Source organism: Heterocephalus glaber, unplaced genomic scaffold, assembly GCF_053883595.1.
Source record: "Heterocephalus glaber isolate CG9 unplaced genomic scaffold, H.glaber_assembly_v1.0 deba00001504, whole genome shotgun sequence".
NCBI lineage: Eukaryota > Metazoa > Chordata > Mammalia > Rodentia > Bathyergidae > Heterocephalus > Heterocephalus glaber.
The window spans coordinates 58,903,049-58,918,675 of NW_028258324.1; the positions used below are offsets into that span (position 1 = coordinate 58,903,049).

The following is a 15,627-nucleotide window of genomic DNA, read 5'->3' on the forward strand; positions in this document are numbered from 1 at the left end:
GACTCACAGAGAAAAATGGAAAGCTCTTAACCATAACTCTTCAGCTTTCTATTCTCTCACCCCTCACACTTAGCACACTTACTTCCGTGTTTGTTTAATCCTTCCCCTCTCGACCCTGCTCTTTTTCAAGCTAACCAATCCACTTGTTCTTTTGATCCTGCTCTTTCTTCCCACAGCCCCTATCAATTATCATTACAATGCTTGCTTTTTCTCTTTTACTTTAACCTATAGACATGTTCCAGCCTCCTTCTGGTATCTTACTTTGCCCGTACCTGTAACTGCCAAATTATTGTCAATTTTCTAAAAAGATAGGTCTATCCTGTGTAACAGTGCCATCTGATACACTTGAAATGTAACTAGTTTGATTTGAAATAGTCTTAAGGATAAACTATACATTGAAGTTTAAAGTAATATGGAAAATTAAAATCGCAATTACAATTTTGTGTTCCATTTTGCTTTTTAAAAAAGTGTGGTTGTGGGCCCGGGATTTAGCTCAGTGGTTCCACCGCCTTCCTTGCAAGCGCAAGGACCGGAGTTCAATCCCCAGTACCCAAAAAAAAGTGTGGTTGCTAGAAAATTACACAGCTTGCATCTGTGGCCCGTGTTATTATTAGTGTTGTTGTATGACATTAAGAGTGAGTTGTGTTCCTGGATAGCATATTATTTATTAGACTAGACTGTAAAATCTTAGGGCGAGATTCATGCCTTACTTATCTATATATCCTTTGTGTTTATTTTATTTATTTATTTATTTTTGGTAGCAGGGATCGCAAGGCAAGTGGTGCAACCATTAAGCTAAATCCCTGGCCCCATCCTTTGTGTTTAAAACAGCAGTGGCCCACTGTAGGTACTCAGTCACCAAGTGATGGTTGGGTAAATGAAAGTATCAGGTTTAATTCAGCATCAGTTTGGAAATCACCTGTTTTCCTTATAATAAGTGAAGTAATGAATGAAAAAAATAGGAAAAGGAAGCATTGGCCTATAGTAACACTGTTTTTGTGTGGCTGTGTAAGTTTTAACCTTAAGGAATTTTTAAGCATCTAGATAGATTTTTTTCAGTTTTAATTTTTTATGAATACATATTCACACCCGTGGTTACATTCTTCATGGGGAGCTGGTACATGTGCATAACACATCTTAAATCTTATTTTCATCTCTTCCCTCCTCTATCTCTTGGTCCCCTTCCCTATTGGAAACCATCTTATTTTCCTGTTTCCTATTATCTACCTTTTCTTTATACGGTGCTTTGGGTTTTTCATATAAGAGAAACCATGCGCTATTTAAGTTTGTGTGTCTGATTCATTTCACTTAACATTATGGTCACAAGATCCTATAAATGACTCACATTTATCCTTCTTCATGTAGTAGTAGTACTCCATTATTATTATTATTTTTTAACGTGGTACTGAAGATTGAACTGAGGGCCTTTGCACTGAGCTGAATCCCCAGCCCCTCACCTCCCATTTTTTGAAACAAGGTCTCTAATTTGCCCAGGCTGGTCTTGAACTTGTGATTCTCTTGCCTCAGCCTCCCACAGAGTGGTGGTATTACAGGCGTATACTACCACATTTTTTTTTTTCAGTGCTGAGGATGAAACCCAGGGACATTGTAACATTGAGCTATGTCCCTAGTTCTACTTGTTTGTTATTTTAAGGCTAAGTTGCCCAATTTGACATCAAGTTTGTAATCCTCTGGTCTCAGCTTTCCAAGATGAAAACTGTGTGCCACCATAGCTGGCCAGAATTATTTATTTATTTTTTTTTTTTGAAACTGCGTAGCCCAGGGTGGCCTTAAACATGAAGCATTCCTTCTGCTTCAGCCTCCCAAGTGCTGGGATTACAGGCATGTGCTACCATCCTCAGCTAGAATATTTTTTTAATACCCAATTATTTCTTTGGCTTATGGAGGTAAAGCATTAGAGTAATCCCAGGTATTCTTAGAAGCACTGAAATAAAAAGCAGCCTTGTTCCAGATCCTCTAAAGAGCCTTATGATTATCATTATTATCATTAAATATTTTCTAGGCCCGTGCTATCCAGTGTAGTATCTGCATGTGACTACTGAAGATTTGAAGTGTCCCCTGTGAATTGAAATGTCTTGGGAGCCATGATGGCGCGCACCTGTAATCCCAGCACTTGGGAGGCTGAGACAGGATGATTACTGTGAGTTCGAGGCCAACCTAGACTACATAGTGAATTGAAGGCTAGTATGAACTACATAGCAAGACCTTGTCTCAAAAACAAACACAGTGGCACTGCGCCTGCCTGGCAAGCACAAGGTCCTGTGTTTGATTCCCGGTACTGGAAAAAACAAACAAAAAATGTGTTGGGAAGTGAAAGACTTAGTTGGAGGAAAAAGGGATATATAGCATCTCATTCATTTTCTGATTATATGTTGAAATTATATTGTTATGTAAATATGTTGGGTTAAATAAAGTGTATTATTAAATTAATGTTACCTGTTTGCTTTTACTGGTTTTTAATGTGGAAACTAAGGAGATTTCATATTTGGACAGCAGTGTTTTACATTATAGTAATGATACATAACCTCACAGACAAATTCACTAAAGATTTCAATTTTAAAGACATTCTGATTTCACCCATGCTTTTTTCCAGTAAGTTTCCTGTTTTCAGTGTTGGTCCAGCTATACCCAAGAGACTGCAGATTGCCTCATACACTGTTGAGTGAATACAGAGATCTCGTCCATTGGAAAGCTTCTCAGTTGGCTGTTGGTTCTGGGGAACATCTACCCATGCTCTCTGTTCTGTAGTTTGTTTCTGAAGTTGTCTGAGTGCTCATCCTTCTAATTAAGATACTAGTCATGATTCTCCTAATTTTTACCAGAAATCCATATTTCTTTCAAAATGTCAAAACTTCTCCAATATTTGAGTTCACAGACATTGTAGATTTTATTCTCAGGGATGCTTTTCTGTGCTTTTTTTCCCTGTAGTTTCTCTATTATAAAATTCCATATAAGAAATGGATAATTTTGTTGTCTCTGTAGAAGTGATATAGGAGGAAGAGATATAACTCCCAAACCTACTAGATATCCGAAACGCGAGTTCGTGTTCTCTAGAATTGAAGAATGAATTCTAGGAACAACGGAGATTAAGAGTAGGAAAAATTTATTGAGAGAAAGAAAGCTTCTGCCTGAGAGAGACGGAAGGAGGACCGGAAAGTGGGTTGCCCACTCATCCCACTTTTCAAAGATGTTTTATACAGCAAAGCCATGTGGTGAGGGCGGTACAAAGTGGGACAAAACTATAAGACCCAATGGAAATTTATACAGTGGGCATGAGGTGGGAGAAAACCATGACTAACCAATAAGATTACAAGTACAGTCACCCAGGTAATATTGATTAAATGGGGATCCAATGGGGAAACAAGTCCTTGTAACAAGCATACAAGGAACTGAGCAAGGGGTGGGTCAGGGATCTTTTTTGGAAGATCTTTGTCCCCAACCCAGGTGGTTGATACCTATTTAGTATATCAATCACTGCTGTTCAACCTACGTGGGTGTGACAGTTTTCTTTTACAATTCTGGCCTTCAGTGACAGTGTCTTGATTGTCCTTGTGTTGGGTCCTAGACTGTCCTCCATGTTGGTTCCTCCTGGGCTGGCCCTGTCCAGCTGCCTACAAGATATCTAATTAATTTACTCATCTGCAATAGAAGTACTAAGAGATTTATTTGCATGCCAGTATTTCAAGTTAAAAATATATATTTGCCTTTAATTCTTCTATGTGCTCATAATGGATTCAGTAATCTTTCCCCAGTGTTGTGAATGAGTCTTGAGTTGAATTTCTGTTCTCTCTTAGCACTTAAAAATGGCTATGAAGGAATTGTCTGACTCTTAGAGGCAGTTAGTGTGCTCAATTTTAATATTGATTGGGTCACTTAGAATGATCTCTGTAGTTAAATTTTTAAATTTTCTTCTTTCCATATCCTGTACATGGTATGGTCATCCCTTGATATCTGTGAGAGACTGGTTCCGAGATAAACTCCCCATTCTAGGATATCAAAATCTGCCATGTTTGCATATAGTCTATGCATCTAGATTACATAAAATACCTAATATAATGAAAATGCTCTATGGGCCATGCGAGGTGGCACAGACCTGTAACATCCAGGAGGCCGAGGCAAGAGGATCACCATGAGTTCAAGGCCAGCCTGGGCTATGTGGTGAGTTCAAAGCTAGTCTAAATTACATAGTTGAGACCCTATCTCAAAAAACCAAAAAGAAAAGAAGATACTCTATAAATAGTACTATACTGTACTGTTTAGGGACTAATGCCAAGAAAAAAATGTACACGTGCAGTACTTACTGATACCATATATTTTTTCAAATATTTTCAGTTTGCAGATGGGCAGCTATATTGCCACATTCTTCTCAAATCTAACATACAGTCTATCCTAGGTAACATTAAGAGTTAGCTTATGCCAAAAATCATACTTGTTTCATTTTATAACTACTAGATTACCCAAGCTTTAGATCAAATGTAAATTAATTAAAGCTATTAATTAAGCCCTGTTTACTCAACTCCTATCTCTGCCTTTTAACTGGAAGTGGAATCCCACAGGAGAAGTAGGGAAATGTGCACGGGCATCCACCATTCCGTGGTCCCCCTGTATTTTACAGAAGTTAGAAATAAAAGCATTTGTGCATATATAGATAATTCTTATCTAAAGCCAGTGTGCCTGGCACAGGTTATTTTTATTCCTTCTTTGAAGCACAGGTTATGTTTATTCCTTCTTTGAACCTTATAATATCGAAAATTTCAAGCACATACAAAGTAGAGAAAATAATATAATGAGCCCTGATTTATCCTTTTACTCATCTGCAGTAATTGTCAGTGCATGGCTGATCTTGTCTTATCGGTCCCCCACCCGCCGTTCTTACCCCCTTGAGTGATTTTGAAGCAAATCCCAGACATTCTATGATTTCACCTATAAATATTCCTGTATTTATCTCCAAAAGATATGAACTCTTTTTGTTTCCTGGTACCACTCATGCATTCCCTTTCTCCTTTTCTCAAATTCTAAACAATACATTTCTATAAATGTCTACTACTTTTTTCTTATCTGTGGGGAAAAGAAGTCATAGGGCACGTGAATCAAAAAATGCTTTGCTTCAAAACGTGTAAACCATATAGATATATAAAATCTTTGTCAAAGCAATAAAATGCTTTGCTTATAACAGAAAAGGATGAATGAGTATAGTTTTAAGTTTTAGAGGAACAAATCATATCTCCCTCTTTGTTGCAAAAATGTTAAATCTGAAACCCTGCCCCCCCCCCATCTTCTAGCACCGCCTAGACTAACCCACTCTCCTCTTCCCTACGGGACTGTAAAATGTCCTCGTTTGCCTCATTGTTTTCCTCCTTCAGTCCGCGAAGTCTGTTTTCCATGCTGTAGCCAGAGTGATCCTATTACATGTTGGAGATTTTGTAATCCCTCTGCTTGAAACCTCCCGAGGGTGTGCCTTGTCTTCCTGTTCAGAGTAAAAGCTAAAAATTTCTGCTTGGACTGCATTCTCCCCTCTCCCCCAGGCCACTTCTCCTCCACCCTGCTGTAGTCTGTCCTACTGGTCTCCTTACACTTCCATGTCTCAGGTAGGGATAAAGATAGTCACATACCACACTATCAGTGCAGCCCTTTGGGGCCCTTCAGTATGAAATTATAACTCCTCCTGTGCTCCCCAATCTCCTTCCCGGCTTTATTTTCTTACCACTTAGCACTGCAGTATGTAACATGCTCCATAATCATTGTTTCATTTCATGAAGGCAGGGATTTTTATCTTGCTTTAGTTCTCCATCTAACAAAAGCAGTTTCTCAGTTTGCCATCCTCTTTTACATAACACCATTTTTATCATTTGTTTCTTCAAACATTTTCAGAATACTATCACACGAAGCAGTCCCTGCCTCAGCCAGCCTTCTAGAAGGCTCTTTTTTCTTAAAGAATTTTGGATTGCTGCTGGTTTTTCTTCTCTTACAAGAAAATGTTTTGGTGAGCATTCTTGTGTATGTTTTTATTTTGAAACCGGGTACCTAGAGATGGAATTGCTGGCTTGTGGGTATGTACATTATGACTGTTACTAGATGTTTACAAATTGTTTTTCAAACCATAAGGGTTCCCTTTTCCCTACACAATTCTTTCTACTGTCAGACTTGAAAAACCTTACCAGCCTGAGGGGTATGAAACAGAATCATTTTGTTCTAATTTGCATTTTCCTGTTTGCTGGTGAGAGTCAGGTATCCTGTAATTCATATGAATAAATTTCTCATTTATTTGTTGGGTAGTTTGTCTTTCCTTTTTCCTTCAATAGTCTGGATATTTGATTTTTATGTACATTGTAAATATCTTCTTCCTGGGTATCCTATATGTTTAATTTTGTTCATAGTATTTAAGAATTTCTTTACTAGGATCAAAAATGTATTTTTCTAGTGTTTCCTTTAATTTGTTTTAAAATTTAGATTTTCAACATTTAGGTCTTTATTTACCTGGAATTGACCTTTGTATATAGAACAAAGGGAATTTTTTTCTCCCCTATAGAAAGTTATATGCTGCAGTGCTGTTTAGGTAACTCTTGGTATTTGGCAAAGCAGAACCCCCACCTCTGTATTTGGGTTTTTGAGACAAGGTCTCTCTTCGTAGTGAAGGCTGGCCCTGAACTCACTATGTAGCCCAGGCTGGCCACGAACTTGCACCAATCTCCTGCCGCAGACTTCTGAGTGCTGGGATTACAGGTGTGCACCACCATGCCCAGCAACCTCTTTTTTTCTTTTTCAGACTTGTATATATCTCTAGTCCTCCATATATGACATATAATCAATTTGTATAACTGGAAAATCTTTCTAGGATTTAGATTGGCTTTGCATTAGTTTCTTTTATTCCTTTAAAGATTAGAAGCTATGGATTATATTTTTATTTATTTTTCTAAGTATTCTTATTGTTCAGTATCTTTATATACCTACAAATGATATAGGAATATAGGAATTTTATGTAAATGTATGTTTTCATTTAGGTAAACACCTAGAGTGGATCATGTGATAATTCTTTGTGAGGTATTACCAACCTGTTTTCCAAACTGCTTATACTGCTGTATTTTCTTTCTTTCTTTCTTTCTTTCTTTCTTTCTTTTTTTTTAATTTTTATTTTGAGACAGCGTCTCACTGTGCAGTTCAAGCTGGCCTTGAACTCACTTTGTAGCCCAGCCTCAAACTCGTGGGGATTTTCCTGCCTCAATCTCCAGAGTGCTGGGATTACAGGTGTGCACCACCATGCCCACCCAGCCTTGCGCTGTTGTACCTTCCCACCAGCAGTACATGAGGGCTCACAGTGTCCTCATAACCTTGGCGACACTTGTTTCTTTTTAATTATAGTTCTAATGGATGCGAATGGTAGTATGTGCATGCATTTGTGTGTGTGTTACTGGAGATTGAATCCAGGGCCTTTGCAATTATCTACAACCCTGGCCCTTTTTTAAATTTTTATTTTGTGACATGGTCTGAATAAGTTGCTTAGTTGCCCAGGAGGGGTTGGAACTTGAGATCCTTCTTCCTTATCCTCCCAAAGTGTCAGGATTACTGGTGCACACTGTGTCTGGCCTCACACTGCTTTTTTCTTTCTTTCTTTCTTTCTTTCTTTCTTTCTTTCTTTCTTTCTTTTTTTGGGTACTGGGGATTGAACTTGGGACCTTGTGCTTACGAGGCAGGCGGTGGCACCACTGAGCTAAATCCCCAGCCCCACATTGCTTTAAAAATTATCCTTGTCCTTGATGTTTTGCATTTTTACTGTGATTGATCCACATATTTTTAGGTATTATTTCTTCTTTCCGGCTCTGTATTTTATCCAAAGACACTTATTTTTATAGCACAGAAATTTTTCAGCCACTTTTTTTTTAGATATTCTTTCTCAGCCTTTAATTTTCTCATTCTAGAACTCCTGCTTGACATGTTAAACCCTCTTACTGTGTCCTGGATGGTTCTTAATTCTTTTTCATATTTTCATCTTATTTCTCTCTGTTGCTTTCAGTGGGAATTCCTTAGTTCCAGCTTCCAGTTCACTAATTCTCTCATTTATGTCATGCTACCGTTTATCCTGTCTCCTGAGTTTTTAATTTAAATGAATACTTCTCACTTTCTCAATTCATTATTGCCTCTCTTTCATATCCATCTGTTCTTCATGTGTATCTGCTTGATTTGTTTCATAATTTTTTGTTCCTTTTTTAAAAAAATAGATATTATATTATTCCACTATCTCTCTGGAGATTTAAAACATACTTATGTTAAAGATACACAGCATTTTCCAGCCTCCTTTCAGAGGTAGGAGCAAGCCTGGACCCAGCAGTGTTCATTGAACCTGATCCTAGGGACCTTGGCGCAGAGGAACTGCTGTTAACCCTAATCCTGCCATGGGTTGGACTGCAGGTTGCCTTTTCCAGATCCAGAGTTCCACAGGCTCAACCTTTGATGACAGAAACTAGTTTTTTCCCTCTACCGGGAATTGAATGAACCCAGGACCTTCACACTGAGCTACATCTCCAGCCCTTTTTTTTTTTTGAGACAAGATCTCAAACAATTATTTTAAAGCCTGGCTAAGTCCTATTAGTTGGGAAAAAAATTTTTTTTAAAGAGAAAGCCTATATCTGTCTTTATTCTTATAAAGGGAAGAGTTCAAAGTATGGACTTTCTCAAGGTCAATAGCTATTTAATGTCCAGAGTTCGAACTCAAACCCAGAGAGTTTTTCCAGGAAGGCAGCATTGTGGAACAGGATTAGTAGTGGGAAAAAGGAAATATCATTGCTAGCTTTTCTTATTACCTCCTCTTTCCCACTTTTGCCATTTTAAATCCACGTGAAAGTGAGGCAAGACTAGAGAATGGATTATAGGAAGGAATTTCTAGGCAGCAGCTGTACTCTGAGATGGTGATGACAGACTTATATGAGAAAAAGGAGAGAAGTGATGAAGTTTGTGTGGACCGTTAGCCATGGGCGTTCTTAAGGTGACATACATTTTAGTAGTCAGGCCTTGCTGGTACCTTGATGTGTATCCCCTCTTACAGGTGTTAGATATTGTAAATGCCTTATGCTTAATTGATCTTGAACAGCATGGCACAGTTGTGGGTTTTTTTTACATTTTGAACCTTGAGAGCCCAAAACTTACTGTGAAGTTTGAGAAGTTTATGATATTAAAATAGAGATAAAGTACTTTTATTACACTTGAAACAAAATTATACCATGCTTTTAACTCTTTATTCAGAAGAATATATTTATCGCTTCTCGTCCTTTTGGCTAAGATCAAGTGCAGAAGAATATATTTGATAATTTTCCACAGGAAAAAGTGAGTCATCTAATGGCCTAATACTATTTTATTAAAATTTTTATTTGTGTTCCTTGATACTTTGTTTTACTTTTTGTGTTCATTAAAAGGCCTTTTTAATAAATGAAGTTTCATATAAGCAGGGTGCAGTCTTATTTTGGTATTTCCTCAGTTCCAAGCTTACTACCTGGCATATAGTCAATACTTATTATATTTATAAAATGAATTTTTAAAATTATAGGATAATTTGATACTATCTTAAGTGCTTTGTTTCAAATGATCAAATATTTTTACTTAAATTTAACATAGTGCCTAGAATAGTAGCAAACACAATTTTCTCAGGAAACACAGTGCATGTAGATATCCTAAGCTTTTGCTTTGAAAAGAGTCCTTTGAGCAATATAGTTTGTTCAGATCTTAATTACATTACCTAAGAAATTGTTTCTTCATTTTTGCATATCCTGAACTACAAGGAGAATATAGATAGATATTCTTGCTTATCTTAGTTTTTTATTGTGCTCTTTAAATTACAAGTTTAGACTGCTGTAATGATGAGAGTAAACCTGATACTTTACTATTAAGAGCCGGTATGGTTCTCTAATCTTGTCTTTCTATTCCAAGTTAAGTGTTGTGAAAGACCTGGCTTCTAACTTGGACATAGAGAAGCTCAGACTTTGTGAGTCCAGCTCTCGGTAGAGGAAGTCAGTGCATTGTTAAAGGGAATTGATGCAGTGCTTATCTGCTAGTGGTAATCAGCTATTTTTCTAGTATATATTTTCAGAATTTGAAAAAAAAGAGAAGAAAAGGACCATGTTAAGACTTTATTATGAGAAAGTAAAAGTCAAAATTCTTAAATAGGACTGGGGGTGTAGCTCAGTGCCAGCCAGAGGCCTTGGATTCAATCCCCAGCACCACCACCACCACCACCATAAATAATCAGGTATGCTTTTAGCATTCCTTAATTCACAGTCTGGTAGACTATGGGTGTCTAAGCCTTTTGGCTTGCCTGAGTCACACTGAGTGAAGAAAAATTGTTTTTGGCTGCATATGAAATATATAGTGTAATTAATTTATATAAGTAATAAAACTTCTTTTTTACAACATTAAAAAAGAGACAAGATAAAGATAAAACTACTGGGACATTTGGCCTTGTTTTTGTGAAATGAATGCATTGATGTCTGGTTGGATGTGCTTCCAATTCTTAATTGGCAAGATGCTTGTTGAAATTTTTGAATTAATTTTACTGTTTGTGTGTTTTATCCTTGGAAATAGTTGTTCACAAATGTTTGTACTGCCAAAAAACAATGACTTGAATAAGATATGATTGTGAAGTGCGGAACTTTTTTCTCTGGAAAGTTAGAACTTGTAAATGTCTGGTCAAGAGATCCTATCACATTTTTCTTTGAGTTGAATGATTGCAGCTCTGTACATCCCCAAAATTAGTAAATTTAGTATTAGCAATATTGCATATGTGATTATAATGATATCATGAGCAAAAATTGATAGATTTTTTTACTTCCGGTATCATTCCTGCTAAAAAGTACTTTATTAAATTATTTTCCAAAACAACACAAGCCCCAATTTTAATAACTAAATAAGAAAACTTATGCATCTGCTTAATAATAATAAATGCCTGTCTTCATTTATGCACGTGCACACAGGAAAGTAGATTGAAACACTATTACCAGATTATTGGGTCTGCCTCAGCTGGTGATCTGCCCTGTGCCTTGGTTCTTGGATCTTATTGTGAGGAGGTCCTGGAAGGAAACGGAGTCAAAAGTTGCAGGTTCAGTAAGCCAGTTACTGTGAAACAAGTGTAATATGATTTTTTAGTAAGCACTTTATTAAGGACAGTGTACTTCTCCAGAAGGGCAAATGGGTAGTGCCATGGGTGGCAGCTGTCTGCTGTAGGCATTGTACACTGGGGGAAGGCCCGAGGGCGCAATTTGGTGAAGGGTGGAGTGTGGAGAGAGTTGGGGTAGTTTATAGGTGAGAACAGTATACTTGGAGGAGTTCCAAGCAGGCAGAGCCAGAGGTAGCACCTGCAGTGAGTTCCAGGTTTGTTTTCTCTTGTTTTTCCTAAAACTTAGAGGAGTGGTCAAGGGTTGTTGCTGATGGAGGGATGTTCTTGTTTTTTCAGTTAACAGAGAGACTCCACCTTTAAGTCAGGAAGGACAATTTTAGAACTATGGTCTTGTTCAGAATGAACAAACCCCACAAGAAGACGAAAACCACAATGCACATGTGTATGAAGGAGGTCCAGTTGGATCAGATAGAGTCTAATAGGGGCAGTGTGGGGCTTGAGGTCTAGATCCACAGGCATTGACCCCAGACCCTTGTGACTGTAGATGTGAGAGACTTGGGGTGCCTTACACAGGGGAAGTTAAGAGACTGCAAACTCAGAATGTTGAGACCACATTCTGTTGGTGTGTTTCCTCCCTAGGCTCAGCTGTCACTCTCCCCACTCCACCTGTATCTAGCTAACTGTTCACTCTGTCGATATTATTATTCTTAATCACTGTGCTTTACTCAGCAAGTCTCATAAGCATGTGTAATGTCTGATATAGGTGGCTTTTGTTGTGCCGGGGTTGAACCTAGGGCCTTTGCACTGAGCTACATCCCAGGACCTTTTTTTATTTTTAGAGATAAGGTCTCGAAAAGCTGCCAAATTGCCTACATGGGGCTTGAACTTGTTATCCTCCTACCTTAGCGTCTTGGACTTTTGGAATTTTAGGCACAGGTCACTACACTTGGCTTCCACATGAATTTTGGTTTGACAGGCACAAGAGGTGAAGTTAACACTGCACCCACAAACCCTCCGCTACGAAGCATTTGTTGTCACCTATGCAGCCCATGCTGGAGTGCTGCCTGATACCAAAGATATTGTTAAAAGTTTACAATCTGTGGGGCCACATTATTGGCTGTCTGGGGCTGCATATAGCCTGCAGGCCAGGATTGGATATGCCTGTTCTAGAACATGGTTTCCCTAATGATACTTCTTGTTGAGTAAAGCTTTCAATAGACTTTAGCAAAATGAGAAAAATTAGCTTAATGTAGTGTGTGTGTTTGCATAAATTCATAGATGTTGTTTTTGAGAATTGTCTTTTAAATTTCTTTAAATCTAAACTTCATTTTAAAGGTTTTAGATTAACAGAAAAGTTGTAAAGATAGTATAGAGAATTCTTGTATACACCTTTATTATCCAATTTTTCTTATTAATATTTTACATTACTGTTCTACACGTTACACCAATATTGATACATTGCTTTGCTAACACTTCATGCTTTGTTTGCATTTTTACTAGTTTTTTCCCAATGTCTTCTTTCTGGTTCACAAATTTATTTGGGATACCACACTACATTTAGCCAATAGGTTTTCCTAGGCTCTTCTGGGTTGTCAGTATCTCCAACTTTTTAAAGAGTAACATTAAGTCATTGTTTTGCCTACCTTCTTTTACCTAATAGCCTTGCTCGGATAAATCAAAAGTGGGTAATGTTGTGTCAGTTTCCCAGTTTAAGAAATGTTACTGGGTTTTGATATCCAAAACTCTGAGCACCAATACCTTTGGTTATCAGAAATCGATGTAATGACCATTACAACAAGAAAGTCTCCATGTTTTGTAACTGTGGCTTGCTTACTTATTTATTTGCAGTGCTGAGGATCAAACCATGGCCACATGCGTGCTAGGCAAGTACTTTACTACTGAGCTATGCCCCTGGCCCAAGAATGTGAATTTTAGAATTAATTAGGGGAGGAACTAGTGATCTGATTTGTGATAGCAGTTTGAGCCTCTGTTAGAGAAACTAGCATATGCAGAAAGCTGTATGAAGTTTCTAAACACACCCAAGTAACTAGATACACTCTGTATCAACTCATCAGAGTGGTATTTCTTAGAATTACCACCGAAATAGAAAATGTGATCCGTGCTTTCAGTGTTCACTTTCATCTTTAAATGAAACAAAACAAAACACACCCCCAAAGAATTCTTTTCTCTTCAGATGAGGAAAGATCCAGTCTACTTCCAAAGTTAATACTGTACACTTTGGCTCTTAATTTTTTTTCTTCCTTTTTCTTGATCCTTCAGTAATTTTCTAATTTCCCAGAATTTAAGTTTTCCCTCAGATCTTTGATCTTTGACCAAACCTAAAACTGTATTTCCATTAAAAATCCTTTGCTTGCTCCAGCTTTTCAGCAGTTACTGTCTCCATTTCCCCACCATCCCCTCCATCTCCTTTTGTGCCCATTGCAGTCTGACATCAGCCCCTTTTCACTTTATTCAAACTGTTCAGGCAAAAGCCACCAGTGCTTTCCCAATTATTTCATTTAGCAGCAGTCCTCTTCCTCCTCCTCCTCCTCCTCCTCCTCCTCCTCCTCCTCCTCCTCAGTTTTCATCTTTCTTTGAAGCATATGAATAATTCCTTTTTGTGTTTTCTTCCTAGGCCCCTGCCACACTGTTGTTCTTTTGTTTGTTTGTTTGTTTAAAGAACAGTCTGGGGGTTTTTTGGTTTTGGTACCGGGGACCTTGCGCTTGCAAGGCAGGCGCAGGAACCACTGAGCTAAATCCTGGCCCCACGCTGTTGTTCTTGTTCTTCCACTCTGATAATCTTTCTCATTTGCTTATCCTTTTCTCTCCCATGCATCTTAAGTCATGGTCCTGAGAGTTCGATCTCTTGCTCCATACACTAACCTACTAGGCATTCTCATACATAGCTTTAGCCATATGCATGTTAGGTTCTAATCTCAAATCTGGCCCTCTTTCCTACACTCTGAACAAGCATATCCAGTTGCTTCCTAGGTTATTAAATAACCATGCTTGCTATTCACATTTAAACCATAAAATGATTCTGGTTTGATCTTTAATATATGAGAGGCAATAAGAGATTAAATGATATCTCAGGTAAATAAGGTCTAAATCACTAAGATTTCATCAATTCCGGGTGGGCAGAGACTATGTCATGTGTTTCTTTTATAATCAAAGAGTTTTGAATTTCACACTTTTTAAAAGAGTGTGGTAGTTATAAGGTAATTTAAATTTATGTGCCTCTAATGTCTATACTCTACAGTTTAGCAGACATTAGCATAAAATTGGATAGCAGCAGTGGTGTCAGTGTATCTCACTTCCTTTCCCTGGACAAGATAAAATCAGAGAAGAAAGCAGCAGGCAGCATCGAGAGTTGAGAGTGTGACTAGATAGCCTAGGCTGACAACAGAAAATGTGCTGTGTGCCAGAGGTTGACCTGGTGATCAGTGAGTTCAGATTGTAGTTTTTCCTCAGTATCATGGAATTCCTGATATGCATGCTCGAAATAATGTGAAACTGTACTTGAAAAAAAAAACAAACTGTACTTGAGCTTCATACTGATAGTATAGATATACAATTAATTTTGATAGTAGATGTTTGTTTTGACTCTTGTTTTGAAAAAAAGCAGAGGTGTAATTGAAACAATGGTTCTTAGGCAGTTTTAAATATGGAGGGATGTGGAACTGATCATAGAGCAATTTCTTTATTTTTTTTATTTTGGTTTTTTTTGGGGGGGGGTTGGTACCGGGGATTGAGGGGATTGAACCCAGGTCCTTGCGCTTATGCAGCAGGCAGCAGAACCACTGAGCTAAATCCCCAGCCCTAGAGCAATTTCTTTACATTTAAAACCACTTGAAAAATCTGATGAGCCCTACCCACAGATATCTGGAAAATGCACATTTATGCAAATTTACATAAAATTTTAGGGATTCACAGAACTGAAATCCATTTATAGATCCTGCTCTAAGTCAATTTCATTGTTTTTGGACAGCTTTACTTTTATTTAGTTCATGGCTAATTAAATTTATTGTGAAGAAGATGCTAATGAACTGAATTTACAAGTTTTTTGTTGGTTTGTTTGTTTTCTCGGTACTGGGATCCAACTAAGGGGCTTGCACTTGCTAGGCAGGTGCCACTGAGCTACATCCCGACCGTGAAGTTACAAGTTTTAATTTCCAAATAGGACATTTAATGATAGTTATTCTGTGGTTGGCTATGTCAAATTTAACTTTTTGTGTGTGAGAAACACATGTACACCCACACAATCTGTATGCTATGGATTATAATATGATTGGATAAGATTATGTGAATTGGCCAAAACTAAAAACTTCAGATACATATGTAGATATTACATCATCTTTAGGGATAAGGAAAAGCATATTATCGTTTGTCTTTTGGAGCTGTCATCTTACTTGAAGTTGTGATATTTTAGAATATGGAGCTGTTATATAGAATTTTTTAAAATTTAATTTAAAATTGAGGTTGGGTACTTTTTGTTTTTTTGAGAC

At 37.6% G+C, this 15,627-nt stretch overlaps 1 protein-coding gene across 11 annotated transcripts in view; it reads left to right on the forward strand.

The window, feature by feature from the left end:
• Positions 1 to 15,627, forward strand: part of Atp11b (ATPase phospholipid transporting 11B (putative)) — a 109,329-nt gene that overhangs the window by 3,451 nt on the left and 90,251 nt on the right. Inside the window, exon 2 of one of the 11 annotated variants that reach the window (XM_021254824.2) lies at positions 2,024 to 2,161. The exons of the other annotated variants lie outside the window; for them this stretch is intronic. Coding sequence (XP_021110483.2) covers positions 2,153 to 2,161 — 9 coding nt within the window. The 5' untranslated portion in view covers positions 2,024 to 2,152. The remainder of the gene's footprint in view (positions 1 to 2,023; positions 2,162 to 15,627) is intronic. 11 annotated transcript variants of the gene reach the window in all.